The 20,867-nt window shown below is 53.5% G+C and overlaps 2 protein-coding genes across 5 annotated transcripts; both read right to left on the reverse strand.

Moving 5' to 3' along the window:
- Positions 1–3,769: 3,769 nt before the first annotated feature.
- On the reverse strand, positions 3,770–10,560 carry LOC122163669 (mitochondrial fission factor homolog B-like). The gene is made up of 7 exons (XM_042825060.1): positions 10,496–10,560; positions 8,945–9,182; positions 8,175–8,332; positions 7,792–7,904; positions 7,009–7,170; positions 4,643–4,709; positions 3,770–4,497 (listed from the first exon to the last, which is right to left on the reverse strand). The coding sequence occupies exons 1-7, from the start codon at positions 10,520–10,522 to the stop codon at positions 4,366–4,368; spliced, it is 897 nt and encodes a 298-aa protein (XP_042680994.1). The 5' UTR covers positions 10,523–10,560; the 3' UTR covers positions 3,770–4,365.
- Positions 10,561–11,589: 1,029 nt separating this feature from the next.
- PRRG3 (proline rich and Gla domain 3) lies at positions 11,590–20,867 on the reverse strand. 4 transcript variants are annotated; one of them, XM_042825061.1, is made up of 4 exons: positions 20,805–20,867; positions 17,775–17,816; positions 14,315–14,475; positions 11,590–13,775 (listed from the first exon to the last, which is right to left on the reverse strand). In XM_042825061.1, exons 2-4 carry the CDS (start codon positions 17,779–17,781, stop codon positions 13,239–13,241), a joined length of 705 nt encoding a protein of 234 aa, XP_042680995.1. In that variant the 5' UTR covers positions 17,782–17,816; positions 20,805–20,867; the 3' UTR covers positions 11,590–13,238. The 4 variants fall into 4 exon arrangements, 1 of the variants encoding a protein (XP_042680995.1); XR_006170021.1 differs by lacking the exons at positions 11,590–13,775; positions 14,315–14,475 and adding exons at positions 14,535–16,078; positions 16,978–17,085; XR_006170020.1 differs by lacking the exons at positions 11,590–13,775; positions 14,315–14,475 and adding exons at positions 14,535–16,078; positions 16,978–17,148.

Here is a 20,867-nt window from a genome sequence, read left to right on the forward strand (position 1 = left end):
CCTTCCAGCAAGCTGCGCCAGGGACCTAGGAAGAGCAAAGAGCAGGAGCTCAGGGAGCAGGAGGCAGTGTATGGTGTGAGCACTGAGTTATGGTACAGCACCAGAGGAAAAAGAGGCAAAGCCTAAGGCATGTGCCCACCCCGTGTTTTCCATTTAGCTCTCACTGCAGAACCCTATGAGGCATTGTACTCTCCCCAGGAGGCCCTACATCTGCCCATGAAAGACATTCTCCCCACCACCTGGGCTCCTCAGCCATTGCCAGGGCAACAGCATCTGTAGCACTGTGCCCTGGTGACGAGCTGCAGCTCTCCTACAGCCCAAGGGTGAGAAAACAGTCCCCACGAGGGATGGGAGAGCCACCGAGGGCAGAGATGCTGTACACACAGCAGCACAAGATGGACTTAGCATGTACAAGCTTGCATTTGAGCAGCCCGCCCATTGAGCCCCTCCACATCCCTGCAGCCATGTGCACATGGGCAAAGCAGGCTCCTGGGGACAGCTCACCAGTGCTCTCCCACAGCAAATCCCACTGATAATGAACTGCATGGTCAGGGGTAATGCCTCGCACAGCCCTGCCCACATCACTATTATGCACACACATTGTGGAGGTCTGGGACCACACACGCAGAGCTGCCCACAAACCCAGCCACCTCCCCACAGTGACAGAGCCACCACCAAGATGCCAAAACTGCCCACTTACGAGCCTGACGTCCCTCGAGGCCTCCAGCAAGCTAGCAGGGGTCGGCAGGGGGCATCTCCTCATAGGAGACTCAGCAAGCACCACAGCCACGTGGCTGCAGAGGGGTCCCCACAGTGCCCAGGACAGGTGATGCACAGTGTGTGTGTCCCTTCACTGCTGCAAACTCCTGGCCCCTGGGCTCCCTCGACGCCCCAAGCAGCACAGTGTGCGTCAGAGTAGTCAGCCACAGCAGCTTTGTAGCCAGAGATCAAAGGGGAGGAGGGACACTGCTCCCTCCCACACATCCCCTTCTTCCCCACCGACCCTCCCTCCCCTCCATCCAGTTACCTGTTCTCAGGCAGCAGGAAGCCGCATTTGCTTCTCAGGAATCCCAGAGAAGAGAGCTGCAGAGTTTGATGATGATCAAGAATTGAGCCTGTCACTGGTGTCTGCCTTGTTGTTTTGCACACAGAGCCACGCTGACAATCAGCTGGCAGAGCGCTTGCATCCCCAAGACTATAAGGAATGGGCTAACTTTCATTCTTTCCTACTCACATCCAACTGCATGCAGCGACTGAAGCTGGGTCAGTCCTTTCCATGGGCGCAGATTCAAGCACACTGTGCAAGTGTGATCTGAGAGCACCAGCATCCAGGGTCCATTCAGCACCAAAACTTGACCTTTTCTTCCTTCAAAGCCTCATTCCCCACTTCACTGAAAATCTTGGCAGCAGTGAGCTTGAACAGATGTGGAACTTCTGCAGCCTTGGTTAGCAGCACTGGAGGGACACACCGCCTTCCCTTGTCCCCATGCCACAGAACCAGCGACAGGCCAGAAGCAGTGGCAGCAGCTCATCTCTCTTCCCACCTCTCCTTTTGCTCCCTGCCTGCAGCCCCCTCCAAAAATGTGGGAGCTCCAGGAGCCTCGCTGCTTCTGTCCCTTTGGTGCACCTCCCTCCAGTGTCAGATTGCACGAGCTGCCTCTTTTTCTAAGCATGTTGTTGTGGCAGCCTCCTCAGGGGACACCCAGCTCTCCCACATGTACCTTCCTGGGACAACAAAGGAGGAAAGCTGCAGATGCACCTAGGAGCAGGGCAGCGTCCTGCTGCCAAGTGGGAAAACCTCAGCCACCCCAAACCAGGATTCGGTGACACAGGAGACACATCCAGCACACATAGAGTTTATTAAAACATGCACTTCATTGGTCAGTGTTTCTAGATTTAAAGAAGGACTTGAGCCTGAGGCATAGGACTGGGATTTGACCCAGCAGCAGCTCAGCACCACACAGCCCTTTGCTCAAACCTCCCCTCAGTTCTAGGGGGGGAGAGAATCAGGGGAAAGAAAGCAAAGTAGAAGTCATAGGTGGAGGAAAGTAGAAGTCATAGGTGGAGGTTAAAGCTATTTACTGACAGAAAAGGAAGAGAAAAGGAAAATAGTAATGATAATAACATATATTTACAAAGTAAGTGATGCACAATGCAATTGCTGACCACCCACCTACCCATGCCCACCAGTTCCCAAGCAGCAGCTGCTCCACCAGCTCCCCACCACTGCCAAGGCTTTCTGCATGATGCCATGTGGCATGGAACACCCTGTGGGCAGTTGAGGTCAGCTGTCCTCACTCCATCCCATCTCCCTGTGCCCCCCCAGCCCCTCACTGGCAGCACAGTGCCAGAAGCTGAAGACTGAAGGATCCTTGGTGGTTGCAGCACTGCTCAGCAACAGCCAAACATCGGTGTGTTATCAGCCCAAACCCAAAATGCAGCACCATGCCAGGCACTATGAAGGAAAAATTCAACTCTGTCCCAGCTGAAATCAGGACAAAAAAGTCACCTTCTACCCAATGCAACTTCCCATAATTAGCCTTCAGGAACACATCCCATCTGATCACCTCACTTCCATGTATTTCCAGCCTGTCCACATCCCTGAGCCAAGCCAGGAGCCCTGCTGCCATCCCTTACACACACACTGCTGAAGCACAGACCCCCTTCCTGCTCTCACCTGCAGTAAATCCCAGTGCTGTCCTCAACCCAGACATCAGCCACAGGTTCAGACCTGCAATTACTTGTGGGACAGTTATTTATTAGTAGATGTCCAGCTGCCAGATTTACAGCCATAGAGGCTTGATGCAGTGGCAGGCAGGGAACAGCTAAGCATCCATGTCTGTAAATAAGCCATTGAGACATCTGGGTGATTTGCAGATCCAGCTACAATCATTTATAGGTGGAACAGAGAGGTCCTATTGCCAACACCTGCCCAAGGCCTGCAGGCACCACTTCAGCAGATGCATTGGATGAACCACTATGAGAATCTCAGTTCACTGTGAATCCAAGTGTTCCTAAACGTCAAGGAAGGAAAGAAACAGCAGAGCTGTTGAACTGGGCTTGGTTTTTGGCACCTGAGCCAAGGATTCCCCTCACCTGTGCAGTTGTACCACGCTGAAGTTACAACTTGGCAGCAGACTGGGAGTGATCCTGCCCTCTGGCACTGGCAATCTCACAGATACCCACTGCTGCCCAAACGGGCAACTGTCCATGGCCAGTCTGGTGCCTGCACTGTTATTACAAGGTCTTACGATTACGCCAGGGAGGTTTCCCATGTACTCTCCCTGGGAGAAAGCCAAGCTCCTGGATAAGTCCAGAGTCTCTATAGAGCTCAGCAGTGCTCTTACAGCCACCTGGGATCTGAGCACTTGCAAACCCACTGCTGAGAGCCTCCAGCACGACAGCAGCCAAGGAGGTGGTGCCACAGCAGAGGCCATAGATCATAGAATCATAGAATTGTTTGAGTTGGAAGGGACCTTTAAAGGTCATCTAGTCCAACTCTCCTGCGGATGGCAGCCCTCAGATCGTCCAGGCCCACCCCTCTCCTGGAGCAGGGGTCGCCCTGGCACAGGACAACTCACACAGTTGCTCAAGGAAGAAAAGAAAACCTAGCAGCAGTTCAAAAGCACCCAAACACTCTGCACAAGCTTTTGGGGTGGAAGTTGAAGAAGAGACCACAGTAACTGTCACTGGCACAGCTGCCCAGAGAGCTGTGGGTGTCCCATGCCTGGAGGTGCTCAAGGCCAGGTGGGATGGGGTCCTGGGCAGCCTGAGCCCATGGCAGCGGTTGGGACTGGGTGGGCTGGAAGTTCCCCTCCAATCCAAGCCATTCTATGGTTCTATGAATTGGCTGAGAAATTTTATGGAGGTAGAACTAAGATGTCCAAGCTGTGATGCAGGCAGGGGACCAGCTCAACCCATGGCCAGAGACTGTAACAGGACCTGATGCCCACAAAGACGTAACATTTGGGTTTGTGCCTCCTCCAATACACAGCCCAAGGGGCAGAAGCTCTCTCATTGATCTGTGCAGGACAAATACCTCCTGTGTCATTACAAATTTCTTATGAGGCTTGGCTTTTCACAGCAGCTTCTCACAGGACGATTGACCCCATAGAACACACCACATAGTTGCTACCGTACACCAAACACAGCCCGGCCCTGGCTCTATACACACTGGACCATGCTCCCTGTCCCACCCCACCACTCCCTGTCATCCATCTCCAGCTGCTGTGGCCAGGTCCAGCTTTATGGTTCCAATTCAGGTCAAGTTCAGAAGAAACACACAGTTTTACCATCCACAATACGTGAGCAAGAATCCTTTCTCTGCTCTCGCCCAGGGTGGGTCGGGGAGCCCAAGGCACACAGTCATCTCCACAGCCAGAGCCAGGTGTTGACGAGGCAGGCAGAGAGCAGCATGGAGTACACCAGGGGCTCCTCTTTCCGCCAGGCTTTGTGCTGCTCCTCCAGCACACACAGCCGCTCCGAGATCCTTGCCAGCTGCAAGGAGAGCAGCGTGAGGAGCACCACCCAGGGCTAGTTGCCAATGCCAGCAAACCAGGCCCTAGCAACAAGCCCTGGAGCACCCTCAGCCACCCGCCTGCAGCTTTCCCAGGAACCACTGCAGCCCCTACTCTCCTCTCACCTCCTTTTTCATTGCTGCAGCCTCAGCAGCGATGACCTCCTCCGGGGCTGCTCCAACCTCCTGGGAGCTGTGGGAGGAAAACAGAGATGCACACTGTTCAGGAACTGCAGTTACCCTCCTGTAAACATGGCACTGCCATGGAGAGCCCAACCATGCAGCAGTGTGTGCACACCCAGGTCGTGCTGTCAGCATGCAGCGTCGGGAGAGAGGAAGCAGCACTCCCACAGCATCTACCAACTTCTTCGTACCCCCATCATGCTTATACCTCCACCATGCAGCCCGCAGTGATCACAACAAAGCACTCAACACAAGCTACAACAGGCAACAGGAAAGCCACATGCTTATGTTTCTTTAGAGACCCAACAGACAGAAAACGTATTTACCCAGAGTCCGTTTCCTACAGCCAGAGGAATCCACTGAGGATTGGACAAACCATCATTAGAGCAGGTCAGGCAAACAGAAATCCCACAACCAGTGCCCAAATGGAGAGATGGTATTTACCCAGCAAGAGATGACCCAGTGGGTAGGAAGCAGCTACTAGTAGGGGGGACATATCTGACCATGTGCCAGCCAGCCTGGGTTTGCTGGCACCAGGATTTGGTCTGCTCCAATACTTCCCTCACAAAAGGCATTTTTTGCCCTCACAGCAAATGTTATTTGCAACCAGAAGCATAAACAAGGATTCCAACCATGCATCGCTTCCCTCCTTCCCTGAAAACAAAGGGACAGAGGCCGTAGATGAGCATCTCCTGCAGATACAACCTTGCTCCAGGGCTCACAGCACAAAGCCACAATAGATCCATGCTGAGAAATTAGAGTTGCCATGTTCATCTGTTGTTCCCATCATTATAGGGTAGCACTCCATCAGCTCATCTGTAATCCATAGTTCTACTGTACACACCAACATGGTGGATGCTCCATCCCTGGAGACACTCGAGGTCAGGCTGGACTGGGCTCAGACAACCTGGTGGAGCTGTAGATGCCGCTGCTCATTGCAGGGGAGTTGGATCTGATGGCCTTTAAGGGTCCTTTCCAACTCAAACCAGTCCATGTTTTGCCACAGGCCCTCACTGACATGTTATGGGTTAACCGGGTTGAATGAGTTCTTCTGAGGAACTCACTCATGACATTCAAGGAATTGGCCTGAAAAGACACTCATAAGACAATGCATCCACGTAATGCAGCTGTGGTAAATATGAAAGTCACAACAGAAAGAATATCCAATTTTACCAAGTACAAAGCCATTAAAATTGGACATTTCCTGCAGCTTTTACTTGAAAAATTCCCACTGACACAAGTGAACACCCTTTAGAGTAGAGAACAGAAATTACCTCTGATGACTCATACTTCTCAAGAGGTCACTGCCATGGAAATAATCCAGCCTCTCTCTGAGGCCAGAGCTTTCTTCATTAAAATTTCAGGATAAACAAGTGAGCTCAGTCACTTTTTTATTGTTGTGGGGAGCACGAAAGAATGCATGCATTTGAAATGATGCAAAGTACCAAGAAAAGGCCTTCCAAGTTGCTTGGCTCCTAAGGGAGATGGAGAGCTGGGAAGAGCTCAGGACTCACCCCACTCTCTGAGTTCCTTGCTCCACAGTGTCACAGCTGAAACTCCTCCACGTCAGACAGGAGGAGGTCCATGTATGCAATAACCAAAGTTTTAGAAGCTTAAAAAAAAAACAAAACCACATTTGAAGATGTCCCTGCTTTTAAGCAGTGCGCTGGTCATCACCTGGAACTGCCCCGAGTGAAACTGCTGCCTGCAGCCCTGCTCCAGCCCGGGAAAAAAGGTACCATGTGCCAGGGTGGCATGGATGATGGACGCTCCCCCTCCTCCCCATCTGCCTGGAGGTTTCGCCCAAGGAGAATCAGAAGTATTCTCACAATTCAACCTTGGTGATTCTGTGATTTTTAGGTGCTTCCGTGTGGAGGCAGAATTTGGATTAGATGATTTTTATGGATCCCTTCCAACACAGGATAGTAGATGAAAAGGTTACTGAAGAGCAACCAAGAGATTGTCATGCATGTTGTGAGGACATGGGAGAAGTGTCTTGGTGACAGGGCCATCTGTGCTGGGTTTTGATTCCCTGCCCACATTTCCCTCCATCAAGCTATCAAGGCATGCAGAAAGAGTAGCACTGAGGAGTAGCTGGAACCCAGCAGTGTCCCAGGAGAAGTTAGGTCCCTTGAGTGGCACAAAAACAAGCAGGAGGCACCCAGAGCTGGCAGGATAGGTAAGAAGAAGGGGCTGGAGCAGCCATGTCCTGTGAGGTTAGAAAGCTCAGGGCTGGCTCCTGCCTCGGCAAGGCAAAGCTAGGCCTATGTAGAGCAGCAGGGAGGTGGCTCAGGATAAGCCAACGTCACCTGGATGACATTGAGTCTTGCAGAGAGTTCTGGACACGGTGGAAGAGCACCTGGCCCAGCAGGTACATGGTCTGGAAGATGTTCTGCATGGAGTAGATCCTGCCCGTCCTGGCAAGGAGGGGAAGTGGAGCACTGTGAGCAGGTGGGGGGCAGGTGTCCAGCCTGGGATGCACACAGAACCACAGTGGTTACTGCCTGGCCTCGCACAGCACAATCACAGGCCCCATGTTCCTCCTGCAGGTCCGAGCACCACAGGGTGATGCCATCAACACCCAGACCTCTGTGTCTCTGGGTGAGAGGAGTTCCTCCAGCAGCCCAGGTTCAGTCACTTAGATCCTCCAAAGGCAGCAATGACAGTGTGACGACCACACCTCTCTGCCAGCCCAGGACAGGCTTTCTTCTATGCAGAAGATGGCTCTGCTCTGGAATTAAGCTCAATGATTTTCTCCACTGGAGAGAAAGACCATGATGTCAACCACACTACTGTTCACAAAAAGCACACCTGCTCTTTGCTCACCCTGGCTGCAAACCCAACAGCCAGGCAAGGACCCACAGCGCTGCCACCAAGCTCCAAGTGGGGACACGCTGTCCCATGTGCCTCAGGTGGCAGCAAACCTCTCCCTACTGACACCAGAGGACACTTTCCTCTTAACTAGCTTCATGCAAGACTAGAGCTAGCCCTGATTTGGATTCCCCCCCATCTTGGGGCACCAACACAAAGCTCCAAAGATCCCATGGATGCTGGTCCCTACCCACCCAGCACCATTCCAGGTCCATGCTCACCGCTCATGGTGCAGGGCTGGGCTGGGCAAGGCCAGCTGGGTGCTGTCACTTGGGGACCGCCGTGACCCACTGCTGTGCTGGCTCTGCCGCCGTGACCTGCCGCCGTGGTGGCCCTGTTGGCATCAAACACAGATGCATTAGAGTCAATGAATCATAAAGGTTGGAAAAGACCGCTAAGATCATCCAGTCCAACCATCAACCCATCACCACCATGCTCAATTTAGGCAGAGCCAGCCCTGTGCCCGATGAAGAGCCCTCAATGGTGGGGGCATTTCTCAAGCCCCAGCCCAGTAAGATGATCCTGGCCCTCCAGAGCAAAGCAAGCACAGGGGATGTGCTCCCTTTGCCAACACATGCACGCCCACCCACCCTCGTTACAGTACCAGTCGTCTGCGATTCTGGGCACTTGATCTGCCGGCCATGTGCATAAAAGGAAGCTCCCCCGATGCAGAGTGCTGAGCCGAGGAGTCTGGGGATACGCACACCTCAGCGCAGGGGACATTCCTCTGCTGGTCCAGCAGGATGGGTCTGAGATCTGCATCTGATGTTTTCACAGAAAAGAGAGAGGGAAGAATGAAACACCTGAATGTGCCCCGCTGTTCTCAGGGCAGCAGGGAAGAGAGATTCTCTCATACAGGGCTGCCAGCCCTGTGTCTCAGGGCAGCAGGGAAGAGAGATTCGCTCATACAGGGCTGCCAGCCCTGTGTCCACTGTTAATGGATGTACATCAAAAGCCACATTCTGCAGATGTGAGCAATTAGAGAGCCTGGAGAGGTGTGGAATGGAAATCAATTGGATGTACCACTCCAGGAAAGCAAGGTTTGAGAACAGCTTGTCAAAGAGCAGGGCCATATGTTTCAGCATCCCCAAAACTGAGAATAAACTGGAAGACATGGAAGGAGATGCCTCCAGATTTCACTCCTCACATTTTGTATCAAAGGCCCCTCCTGCTTTCTGCTAGCCATCTTTGTCCACCTTTCATCCTTAGGCATCTCTCCACCTTCCCACACTACTTTCCAGGAGAAAGATGACTACAGTATCTGACTCCTTCCTCTCTTGCAAATCAAAGGACTGAGCTTTAGAAAACAGTTCTCCCTGCAATGTTACAGAGCCCTGCCAAACTTCAGGCACCCCAAAAAACCCAGCACATTACCTGCAAGTGAAATCCTGACAGGGATATGTATTGGAAAGGAAGGGGATACACCTTCAGACATGGGCTCCTCATCCACAGGGCTGAAGCTGTTTGCCACGGTGAGTCTGTTGGGGACCCGCATCCTTCGATTGATGTCCTCAGTGAAGAGCAGGTCACAGCGGACTGCGTTCACTTTCTGCTCCAAAAGTGGCCACATCTTGTCTGTTTTCCCCAGATTGCACAGGCAGCCGAGTGACACCTGCACAGGGACAACACCCGTGCTGTAAGGCATCTACACACATACAGAAGCAACGACAGACAGAACCATAGGAGATGTGCTGGAGAACAGGGAGTCCTATGGAGCCCAGCTGGCAGGGGCAAGAGCATGGGGTGGGAACAGCTGCCAGCAGGATGGTATGAAAGAACTAAACTGTCCCCCCACACACTTTCACCATACTGTCCTCTAGGACTGTACTGCATTCGTGCCCATCTCCTGGAGGGATCCACACCAAGGAGCTGAACAGGATGGACTTTGTTTCAGGCAGTGGTGTCAGATAACTAGCCATCATCCCATAGGGAAAGGAAGCCTCTTCTGGCAAGGACACAGCAGGGACACAGGTCCCCAGCCCCTCTGACTCTCTGCTTTCTGATTTATTGTTCCTGACGTTACTGATGTACTGTTCTGTGTTCTTCCAGACCCCAGCCAACCCCATTCCCCTACAGACTCCTCGGCCCCCCCTTCTGCCCTCGCAATAGAGAGGAATCCCCCTTTGCTCCTGAGTCAAAATCCCCCAGCACAGCCCAAAGCACTGCAGGAAGGGGACGTTTTCCTCTCCAAAGCTCAGAGGGTGAGAACGGCAGGAGCTCAGCATGCTCTGATCACGCTGGGCTCTATTTTTAGCACCCTGTGTTCTGACGCTGCATTGCCAGCCCAGCCACCCCCAGCTGGCAGCAGTCAGGGCTCCCCACTGCCATCCCCATCCCCATCCCCATCCCGCCTCCCGGGAGCAGCAGCAGCACTCCTGGAGCCGCACACATGGCCGGAGATGCAGCTCCAGAGCACCAATCCCACCCCACAGCAGCCCTGTAACTCCAGGCATGCCAGGGCGGCTCCCCGCCAACAGTAATCACTTCACTCTGTTCTCTCCTCCTCCATCATTAAAAGCCTTTTAATTAAAGGGACAGAAGCCTGCCCAGCGTCATCAGCTGCGGCACTTTGCTGCTTCCATGTGTGTACGAATGAGATCCCCGTGCCTGCAAATCGGGTCGGTCCCGATACCGAGTCCTGGGACTGTCCCAGGGAAAGGTGCCATTCCTGAATGCTGTATCAGACACGCAGCCCCACAGCCATGGCAAGCACTGGGTTCCACCTCCGATTTGGGGGTTTTAAAGGAATAAACACCCTGTGCTCTCTTCTCATCCTTCTCTCTCAGAAAGCAGCATATGAGGAGCAATAAACCAGAAAGGGGAAAGAGGGTCACGTCCTAATCACCTATGGAACTGCCACAGCTCCCAAGGAGAAAAGGATTGAGAGGGGAGCGAGCTCTGACAATCTAAGCCACACACACACACCAAAAACCCACAGATGTCAAAATCCATAAGAAGAAAGAGCTTAAATGGCCGGATTTCCGCTTTTAACTTTCTGCAGGGGTTTCTCTAGCTGCTGCCGAGCAATCTTGCTCATGCCGATGGAACACGATCGCTCCCCACCTCCGTGCTGCGCTTCTCCTCGCATAGGCAGCGCGGGGATGCGGAGCTGAGGGGGGGGGAAGCAGAGGGGACCCCCCCGTCCTGCCCTGCGGACAGACCGCCCGCCTCTCTCCCCGCGCGGACAGGAGGGGCAGCGGCATCCCTCCGCCCCAGACGGTCTGGCACCCCCGGCTTGAGGTTCGTGACCGCAGATCTGCTCTGCTCTCCTAAAGCCCCCTCTTCCCCCCGGAGCCGGGCTTCGCCCCATCGCAGCGCCCGCTGCGATCCCCGCTGGCGGAAAGGGCGGAGCGGGGTGGGAGTGGGCACTTACTTTTTTTTTTTTGCAGTTTAAAGCAACTTCTCAACCTGTAAGCAGCTGCTCTTCCTGCCCGGCCGGCGGGGAGGTGATGTCAGCGGGGCGAGCCCTCCCCTCCTGGCACTGCGCCGGCCTTAAAGGCACAGCCGCTGCTCCTGCCGCCGGCCCCCGGGCAGCAGCGGCCGCGCATCGCCGTGCCGGAGCTGAGCTCTTCCGCCTCTCGGTGGAGCATGCAGCGATAAAACCATCCGTTTGGGATGAATGACGGTTTTAAAAGCTTCTGAATGGGGACGGAGTCCAAGGCCTTACCATAAAATCCAGTTCTGAAAGGGCTTAAAATAAATCTCGCGCTGCCCTAGTCTTGCTATTTAAAGGGGATTATCTAAGAGGTTTAGGCGCGTGCAGAGGAATGCAGAGACGAGCTGTGCGCCCAAATCCCCTCCCGGCGGTCAGGAAATCCCTCATACTCACCTACCAGCCGGGCTCGTAGGACATTCTGTTGTTACCATGCCCAGCGATGTGGGGTGCAATGCCCCATCCCACAACCCTCTCCCAGCAGTTAGGGAAAAAGCCACCCTGCGCCGTTTAGACAGTGAGGGTTTTTTAATAAATATCTTTTTGCACAGAAATATACCAAGTTTTACAGAATACAAACCGCAAAGGTAATGACCGTGCATCAAAGACAGAGGATCCAAGAATGCCCTCTGACTCCCTCCAGTCTTTCCCAGCTCTGACCCTGGCACTCATTGCCAGGTTGTCCCATCACCTGCATTTACTAAGGCCAAAAGGCAGCGTGAAGGCCTGGCAGGGGACAGATGAGGTGCCGGCAGCTGCAGACCCCACGGGCTTGTATCCTGCCCAAGGGACAGCCATGCTGGGCAAGCCTCAGCTCCGGGCTGAGAGCATCACTGGGACAAAGGACAGCGGGTGAGGGCAGCCTGCAGGTACACCACAGCCTTCTGGTGCTGGTGGAGACTGGTGCTGGGGTGAATGCTACAGGGCGGCAGTGCTACAAGGTTCTGGGCTGGTACTGAGGGCTGGTGAGAAGAACCCCCTTATAGCCCATCAGACATGACTGGGAAAGGATAGCCCCATCACACAGAGCCCAGAAGTGGCTGCCTAGGAGAAGGGGACACGCTGGTCCCAGGGCAAAGCACGTGCTCTACCCTGCCCTGGCTCCAAGGGGCCAGCTCTGCTCCTGTGCCATCAGCATCCCCAGCTGCCAGAGCCTGGTTGGTTGCACAAACATTGTTCACCTTTGCAGCCATCTCTGCCGACAGGCCCTCTGCACCATGGCCGTGGCCATGTGCTCTGCCCACCAGAGCGGCTTGAAGGACAAAAGCCTTGGAAAGAGAGCCAGGACTGAGAGGTTAGGGGAAGGCTGAAGGGAGGTTTGGCACATCTGCAGCCTCCCTGTGCCTGCATCCCACACCTAGTGAGGACACCAAACAGGTGAGGCAGGCACCTGCAGAAAGGAGGTACATCCCCACTGCTTAAAGCTGTGCAGCCATCTTCATGGTTCCAAAGCAACTTACCTCACGTGCAAGACCACCACAAACCTTCCTCTCTTTCCAAAGGGTTCTAGATCACAAAGCACCTTCTTGCCCAGTCCCTCCTCTTTCTCCCAGTAACAAATATCACTACAGGCACAACAGGATGGACTGGGTTCCCCACTCCCACAGGCAGCAAATCCACACAAAGGAGGAATTTTCTCCCTGGTCAAAAACCATGGGGACAGAAACAAGCACCGCTCCTGCCTCCTCACCTTCTCTTCAGAGCACCAAGCATCAAACAGGAGACAGTGAGGACTGGGGTCTCAGCATATCACAAACCAGCCCCTGCTGACTTGGTTATGGAAAAGACCAATCCCAGCCCCACACGTGCCTAAGGTCCATGAGCCAGCATGCACACAGGGTAAGGCTGAGCAGAGTCCTAGAGAGGCAGTGAGGCTGTTTTAGTCATGGGAAGTGTTATGTCTGAGGGGAAGTGAAGAAATCCAATGCACCGTAGGGAGGACCCCCAGTTGAGCCAGGAACAAGCTGCTGCTCTGCTCTGGCTGCTGCAGCACTTATGTGAGCAGGGAGCAAGGGGAAGGGGGATAGCTGGTTGAACCCAGAGCCCCACATCCCACCCTCACCCTGCTTGGGGACAGCTGTTTTTTGGTAAGGAAGGTAAGGCTATTGTGTGATGGCACCAGCTTGTACAAGTGATACAGGGATATCAATGCCACCTGAACAAGGTTCTGGGCATGGCAAGGGGTGTGGGTGCATGAGCATGAGTGTGTGAAGAGGCAAGAGAGAGGCAGACCCTCTATTTGCCTGCAGTGGGAGCAGCAGCCACAATTTCCTCATACTTTGGTGGAGGGTCGTTGTAGGAGATGCTGGTCTCTTCGCCGCTGCTGCTGTCTGGGTGTCCCGTAACTTCCTCGTAAGACGGTGGAGGGGTGGCACTGGACAGTCTGGAGAGGACAGAGACCGAGTGCTCTGGTGGACAGAGAGTGCCCTCTGGCTGGGGGGTGCCCCCTGCTCTGCTGTCTCCAGCCCCTCGGTTGCTTGCTTCTCGCTGATACTGAGTTTCCCCTTGGCTCTGTGACCGCTCACGGTACACCATGACCCTGGGGAGGCTGCGTCCTGTTCGGCTGGCCAGGTAGCGGTTCTGGGCGTAGGAAGGGCGGTGACGGGTGGCCTTTTGCAGCTGGCACCTCCAGATGATGAAGAGGGCGATGACTATCAGAAGAGCCACTCCCAAGAGGGGCACCACCACGTACATAGCATCTGAACGCTCCGTGCTGTGCCCAGGGTCCTTGACAGAGTACACAGAGTTGGTGTAGCCCTTCCAGAACTCCATCTGCAGTAGAAACACAGAAGGAACTACCACGTGCTTCTGCGTGGGACAAGCAGCCCCTAACCATCACATGCAATAAACACTGCTGTCCCCAAGCCCACAGAAGAGGCCTTTCCAGCTGCCTTGCAACACTCTCACCAAGGCTGAGTGGTCCTGCTTAAACAACTACAGGACCCAGCAAAAAAGATGATGGGAACAAACCTCAACAGCAGCCACCAGTCCCCATATTAAGCAGGGAGAAATGTGGCCAAAGTCAAAACCCACCTGGAGATGTGGGGACAGCAGTATAAATCTCTTATAAATGCCAGGGGAGTGCCAGTTCAACCTGAAGCTATGCAGGGTGTCCCAGCAATGACAAGGAGAGAACATTGTCTTGCAAGAGTAAAACATGCTGAAAAGTGAGGCTACCGCATACTGCCTGTGGAATGAAGAGGACAGAGGAAACAGGAGAGGCCATTCCCACTGTGCTTTTCTCCACCCACAGCATACTAAGGCATAAGTGCCTCACGCATCCACTGAGGAGCAGAGTGGGACAAACTCACTGTCTTCTCCTTGTTCTCGAACACTTCCTTGACCTCCTCATAACTGCAGACCTCCTCCATGCACTCCCGCTCGATGGTGCCCTGCCGGATCTCCTCCAGGAAGCCGTTGGCTCGGGGAAAGCGCTTCAGGATTGAGTGGGCATTCCTGGCCCCCAAGAACACTGCAACACACAAAGCACAGATGCTCAACAGCGACAAACCCTCTGGTTGACAAACCCTTGGCCTCTGTGCAGCCGGGTTTTCCCACCCGCTTTTGGTGGAAAGGTATCCCAAGCACCAAACGGCCCACAGCTACAGCTCAGCGCAGCAGTGTGCCTGCTGAGCAAGTACACACAGTAGTAGGGTTTCTGGGGTCTGCCCAGAGACATGCAGCACCAGCAGCATTCTTCCAACAGGACTGGATGCTACATACACAGAAATCGGCAGTGTCAGAGCACATAGGTCAGCTCCAACGGACTTGTTTTTTAACCTTCTGCCCTTGATGGGACCTCACAATACTGCCCCTTTACTACATGGCAACTACATCAGAAAAGGACCCAGGGTCAGGCAGAGGCTTCTGCAGGAAAAGGGAGCTCCCAGCATAAGGGCACTGACCCTGTTAGCACAAGAAAGGTGAGATGCTGTCCAAAAAGCAACACTGCACACAGACCATGACCCTTCCAGGATACAAACATCCCACACACATTTCACAAGGCAGCCCTTCTGTATGCAGCCAAACACATCCAACTGCTTCTTCCCACTCAGCCAATCTCACTGCATTCTTTGAGTAAGATGAATCAGGTCAGCTGGCTGATCTACAGAAGCCTGTTTACCTCTTCCCCTCAGGCTCAGTCTTCCAATGGATTAACCAGATGAACTAATTCACACTGCAGCAATAAGAACAGATGCAGGACAAGGAGGTAGGGGGACTGACAGAGTCTCCCATTAGACCAGCTTGGATAGAATAGAAAAGGATGCTTAGTAAATGATCAAACATAACATTCAGTAGCAGCCTGCCACCAGGGAGGTCAACATGTTTTCCTTCAGCTTTACCTTCCATTTATCCTGCTTCTAAAATAATATAGCAAGGTATTTTTGAGAATACTCACAAGTGTCAAGGCAGGGGAAAGATCACAAATAAGAAACTACTACAATGCTATGTGACTCTGTGCTTGGAGATACTGTGCTCTTTATGTGCTGTGTAGGTGCATTTCCCCCTAGTGATTTACTAATGGCTTGCTTCGGTGAGAGAGTTTGCAGAAGGCTGAAACCACTGAGGTGTGAACGAAGAACAGCATGAATGATGTGAGTCAGAGACTTTCCCTTCACAATCAACTTTATTATGCAAACATATCTTTTTCTTTTTTTTCTCCCCTTAAATAACAAGGATAACCAGAAAAAGCATCTTCAAGAGGCACAGAAGCACACCGCTGGAGGGCAGGGATCAGCTTGCCTTGGCTTTCCCAGTCAAGGAGGGCTGTCCTGGCTGAAGATGGAGCAGGCTGGCTTTCTCCCGCCCCTTTCCGGAACCGGATGAAATTTCACAAAGGCACCATCCATTCTGCAAATGTCCCAGCTTTCACTGGAGAAATCTGGCCTTACCTCCTTGGCTTCCTGACTTGATCAAGCTGTGCTATTAACTCTCCCCTCCTCAGCACTTGAGCCTGAGACTCTTTCCATCTTCCTTCCCACCCTGGAGCAACAAGCTTAGCTGCAGATCTCACTTGCACGGTTTTCCATCCCTGCAGATACCACTCACTTGACCCTGCTTTGCTGAACTGGTCACTATGATGGAAATAAAAACAGACACACAGAGAGGTATCACAAACAATTTCTCAGTTGAAAACATGCTGTGATGGAGGCATGAGCCTCTTCCCCCAGAGAATCTCCCCTGAGGACCTAGAAATGACAGGAGAGCAGAAACTAAGTCACTGATCCTTCCCCTCTTTTATGTGGAAAGCAGTTCCCACATGCATGGGAATCAGGGCAGGAAGACCAGTGGCCTTCAGGACAGAAGAGCCTTGTAAACTCTCCTCTCTGACTTGGGATCCTCAACTCACAGGACAGCAGACAGCTGAGCAGCAGCTGTCTCCAAACCACAGGACAGAGGGAAGACTTTTCAAACCCCAGCAGTGTCTGTACTGACTCCTTGTGCCTCTCCAAGTCTCCCCACACCAGTTGGAGCACCAGTGCACAGGAAAGATTAGAGCTTTAGGCTGGGGGAGCAGGAGTTCACTGCCATCCCTTTTAAGTTTCCTAAGGTGATGCTGGCCCCTGGTGGTAGGCAGGCTTAGCCATACCTCTACCCAGGACTGCCTTGCCCAAATGACACATGGCTGTGCCTGGAAAGGATCAGTCAGGGCTGCAGTTTTGGGGAAGCACATGCGGGCAAATGTGCTGATCACCACAAACCACTCCTGCAAGTCACATCCTTCAGGGTTAGCATGACAGAAACTGCTTGGCACAGGGCACTGCCACCTCAAGGGACAGCTTCCACAAGAAGCAGGTGCTACTAAGTCAGCAGCTAAAATCTGCGAGGGAGAGAAAGTGCTAGAAGGCATGGCAACAACTGGGGACCTTCCTCTATAACACAAGATAAAAAGTACATTCTGTGGCAGAACCTGCGTGGAGATCTCTGCTCCCTCCCCCACCTAGCACAGTACAGACAACAAGAGGAGGCATACCTGTCATCCCTGGAGTTCTCTTCTGTCCAGCTTGGCCTCTGCCTCCACCTTCACAGCTGGCTCTGGCAGCACCTCAGCAGATCCTGAGATTTCAGCTCTAGCATCTTCCTGTTCACAACCACCATCCTTTCAGAGTTCCCATTGCATCGCTACATGCAGCCTCTGTGCAGGCTGCTCAGATAAGTGAGGACAGAGGGTTGAGTCCAGCCCTTCACAGATCACATGCTGTTTTCCACCCTGCACCCTTACTGTTCTCAGCCCAGCTTTTGTCAGGCCAGTCCTCACAGCTGCTGGCACCAAATGGCCACATGTGCTGGGCACTCACTCAGCAAGATGCAACATGCTCCAGCAGGGGGCTACGTTACACCACTGCCCAAGTCTCTGCCAGGAACATAGGGCTGCAGTGTCCCAGGCCACCCAGGCTGCAGGACAGCATGGCCCAAATCGCAGGCCACCTTCCTGGGGAGCACCATGGCTGGGAGATCTTGGTGCAGACCAGCAATGCCTGCAAAGGAGTCAGTCAGTCCAAAAAGCCTCAGGGGAGGCTTTGTGCAACAAGCCTCACAGAAATAAAGGCAGTCCTGGAGAGATTCGCCCTTCAGTACCTCCCACCTTGCATAGATGAGAAAGGAATAAGGCAGGCTGGACCTCAGACCATGTACAGGGATAAGAGTCAATGGCATCTGAGCCTCCCCAAAAAATACAGGTGCCTCTTGCTTGTGAGGCACCTGCAAAACACTTCCCCACTGCAGATGAAGAGGTGGTAGTGGTGCTGGAGGGGAACAGGGAACACTTACTTGCCATGCTGCCTTGCTCGGCTGCAGGGGACTCCCACCTACCTGCAGGGAAGAAAATAGGAGAGTCATCAAGAGCTTCAATTGCAGCCCAGCAGACACTAAAGCCTGATCCCTCCACCATCCTGGGTCAGAATGATGCAGAAAGCAGGGTGCTATCTGTAGACCCACGAAACTGTCAGCCCAACCTTGCAACCAGCTAATCTCCTAACCTTTGAATTCACAGAATAAAGAATGCTTAGAAAGCGACAATTCCTCTGAGAGAAGCAGACTCCAATACACCCAGCACCAAGAGCAAAAGGGAGAGTCTCCCATTCACGGAAACAAGGCACAGCCAACGAGGACCATGTAATTGGTGAGTGATCAACAATGCTCTGCTGGACACAGAGTACACCTGACACCAGAGCCTCCCTCTGCCTGGCATGCTTGCTACCATCAGCTGCCCATGGCTGGTGCCTGCAGGACCTATGCTGCCCCAGGAGGCAAACACACAAGCTAACTAGGAAGATCAGGATCAGCATATAGGACGACCCGAGAGTTGGAAGCTGCTGGGAACAGATTGGTGCTCTTCCCTCCGAGACAGGATTGATGGATACAGATAAACTCATTTTGCATCCATTGCACAGTCATGTAAATTCTCACTTCTGTAACGCTTACCCACAGTATGCAGTAAGGATGGCTGGATTGTTTTCTCCATTACCATCAAGCTGAGTATTTAGCAGGAGAGAAAAGGATATGCATGTCCTAAAGGGTGTTTGGCAAAGCTCAGAGCAACAGCAGCACTCCCTGCATATTCAGGATGCCAACTCTCCTGCTAGAAAAGCACCTTTCACACTTCAAAAACAAAAAAAAAAACCCACAACAGTGAAATTCAGTAAAGGAGTAAACTATTATCTGCTTGCAGGAGGAATTCCACTCATTTATTTTCCACGTTTTGTCTTTTCACTGCGCTTAAGATCCCACAGATCAGACCATCCTGGCCAAACTCATCTCTCACCTTCCATGACTCCTTGCTGTGACAAAACCACAACTCCATCAAAAGACTGAGCCAGCTCCCACAGGGATGTACTGTGGATGTAGCAGCAAAGGCAGTTTAGAAACAGCAGGAACTAAAATGAGCTGATCTGAGGTCCAGGACTGCAGATATTCAGAGTAATCCCCAAAGCGCTTCAATTAGCTCTCTGCTGGGGTGAGGTCAGTGGCTGTACAAAGCCATCCGCTGGGTCAGCAGCACAGGAAACACACTTCCCATTTCACTCAAAAGGCTGGAATCCAGGCACACAACAGTGCTGGCGTATTGCTACATCAGGAAGTATCAGATCTCACCAACAAACACCTCCTCAGTAAAGCTAATGTCTCTCACTGCCAAAATCAGGCTTCGCATGTTTTTTGTACCAAAAGCGGTAAGAGACCGGCGATGCTTGGAGCTGCTTTCCATCAGCAAAGAACAGTTTATTTTAAACAGACTGAGAAATTCTGCAACACCTAGCCTGGGATTTAAACAGGACAGAGGGAAAGCAACAGAACAATTACATGTGACAGATTTGCCATCTCGCACTCCCCAGGCTGGGCATTCATCCACGTTTCTCTCCACAAGGAATGGAACACTTGATCTTGCTCCTCCAAACCACATTCCCAAGTCTGATGGGAGCACACAGGCTGCAGGAGCCGCACATTCCCTTATAGGTTCTGTCAGCTGTGAGCAGATACTGACCTGATTTTGTTGCTGTCTGTTTTAATGAAGAAACTCAAATCCTCTGTATCAAAGAACAGGCTGCAAAGAAAATTTGCCCCAGCATCCACACAGTACACAAACTTCGTGCCACTCATTATTACAGGCAATGAGCATCACACCTTCTCTACCTGATACACACGAGAATTCGAGTCGCGGAAATAAACATATTCAAGACTAGACTTGCCAGGATCCCAGGCTCCATGAAGCACGCTTTACATTCATGGAGCCTGACACCGCAGGCATAAAAGTACAGTAATGATCAATTTCATCAGTTTTAACTTTTTTTTCCCTAAACATCTGTGCCAATGCACCACCCAGCGTCAGAAACAAGAGACTGTTTATTCCAGCACAACAATAAGCCTGCTCTGCACAAGCCTGCAAGCACAAGAGCTGCCTGCTCGGGCGCACGCAACAAGGGTGAGCAACACGGGTATTTATTTTTAATTTCCACACGCAGATCCCTGGCCGCCCCCAGGGGAGATGAGCGGGAGGGCCGGCAGCCGGCGAGCAGCACTGCCTGAGCACCCACCCACCGTATGAGAGAAGCTGGAGGCTGACCCGGCAGACACCCACCCAGCCCCGTCCGCCCCACGCTTCTCAGCTCTCCTCTATAAATACCCCACCGACGGGAGGTTGCTACAGCAACGGCGAGGAGGCGAGAGGGATGCGTCCGTGAATGCGAGGATGCTGCAGTCGCACATTCGTGTCTCCCCCGGGCTCCCCCCACCCCCCTCCCTGATGCCAAAGGAGGAAATCGTGCTGGCAAAGCCCGGCGCGCGATCCCAGCCCGCAGAGTCCAGGGTAAGGGCACAGGTGTGACGAGGGACCGACCGGCGCCACAGCCGTGATCCAGCCAGCGGGGATTCCTCCCGCTCCCCAGCGATGCTCTGTGCCAGGATCCACCACGCGGTGCCAGGCTGCGCCCGCTCCGCACGCCAGACACCGCGGGGGCCCGAAGCTTCACCTCGCGGCAGCCTTCAATGCGACGCCGCGGCCCGGCCCCCTCCCTCCACGCCCAGACCCCGGCCCCATTTGTCGCCCTCGGCTCCGGGCGGCCCCACAGAACGCGCCACGGGGAAGCCGGGCCCCACAGCACCTCCCGCACCCAGCCAGGCCCGCCCTGCCCGCAGCTCCCCCAGCCCATACACTGACCTCCAGCCCTGGCATCCCCCCCTCCACACACACAGAGCCTCAACGCCCCAGCCCGAAGCCCACCCCATACCCTCAGCCCCTGTACCCCACATCACCCCGAGTTCCCCCACCACCCCACAGCCCGCCTCACGCCGCCCCGCCCGTACCTCATGGCGGCCTCGCGCCCCGCCGCAGCCGCTCCCTCCCGCCGACGGGCAGGAAGAGGAAAG

This window comes from Centrocercus urophasianus, unplaced genomic scaffold (assembly GCF_019232065.1).
Source record: "Centrocercus urophasianus isolate 14NV4802_14NV808 unplaced genomic scaffold, USGS_Curo_1.0 seq_24, whole genome shotgun sequence".
In the NCBI taxonomy this organism is placed as follows: domain Eukaryota; kingdom Metazoa; phylum Chordata; class Aves; order Galliformes; family Phasianidae; genus Centrocercus; species Centrocercus urophasianus.

Excerpts from the sequence above, each read along its gene's own strand:
- PRRG3 (XM_042825061.1), bottom strand. Across the intron at positions 13,776-14,314 it reads TCGAGAACAAGGAGAAGACA|ATGGAGTTCTGGAAGGGCTA; the intron begins GTGAGTTTGTCC and ends TTTCTACTGCAG.
- LOC122163669 (XM_042825060.1), bottom strand. The coding sequence starts at position 10,522 with ATGGATTTTGACATCTGTGGGTTTTTG. Across the intron at positions 8,333-8,944 it reads TGTCAGGATTTCACTTGCAG|ATGCAGATCTCAGACCCATC; the intron begins GTAATGTGCTGG and ends TGAAAACATCAG. Across the intron at positions 7,171-7,791 it reads CCAGCCCTGCACCATGAGCG|GCTGGACACCTGCCCCCCAC; the intron begins GTGAGCATGGAC and ends TGTGCATCCCAG.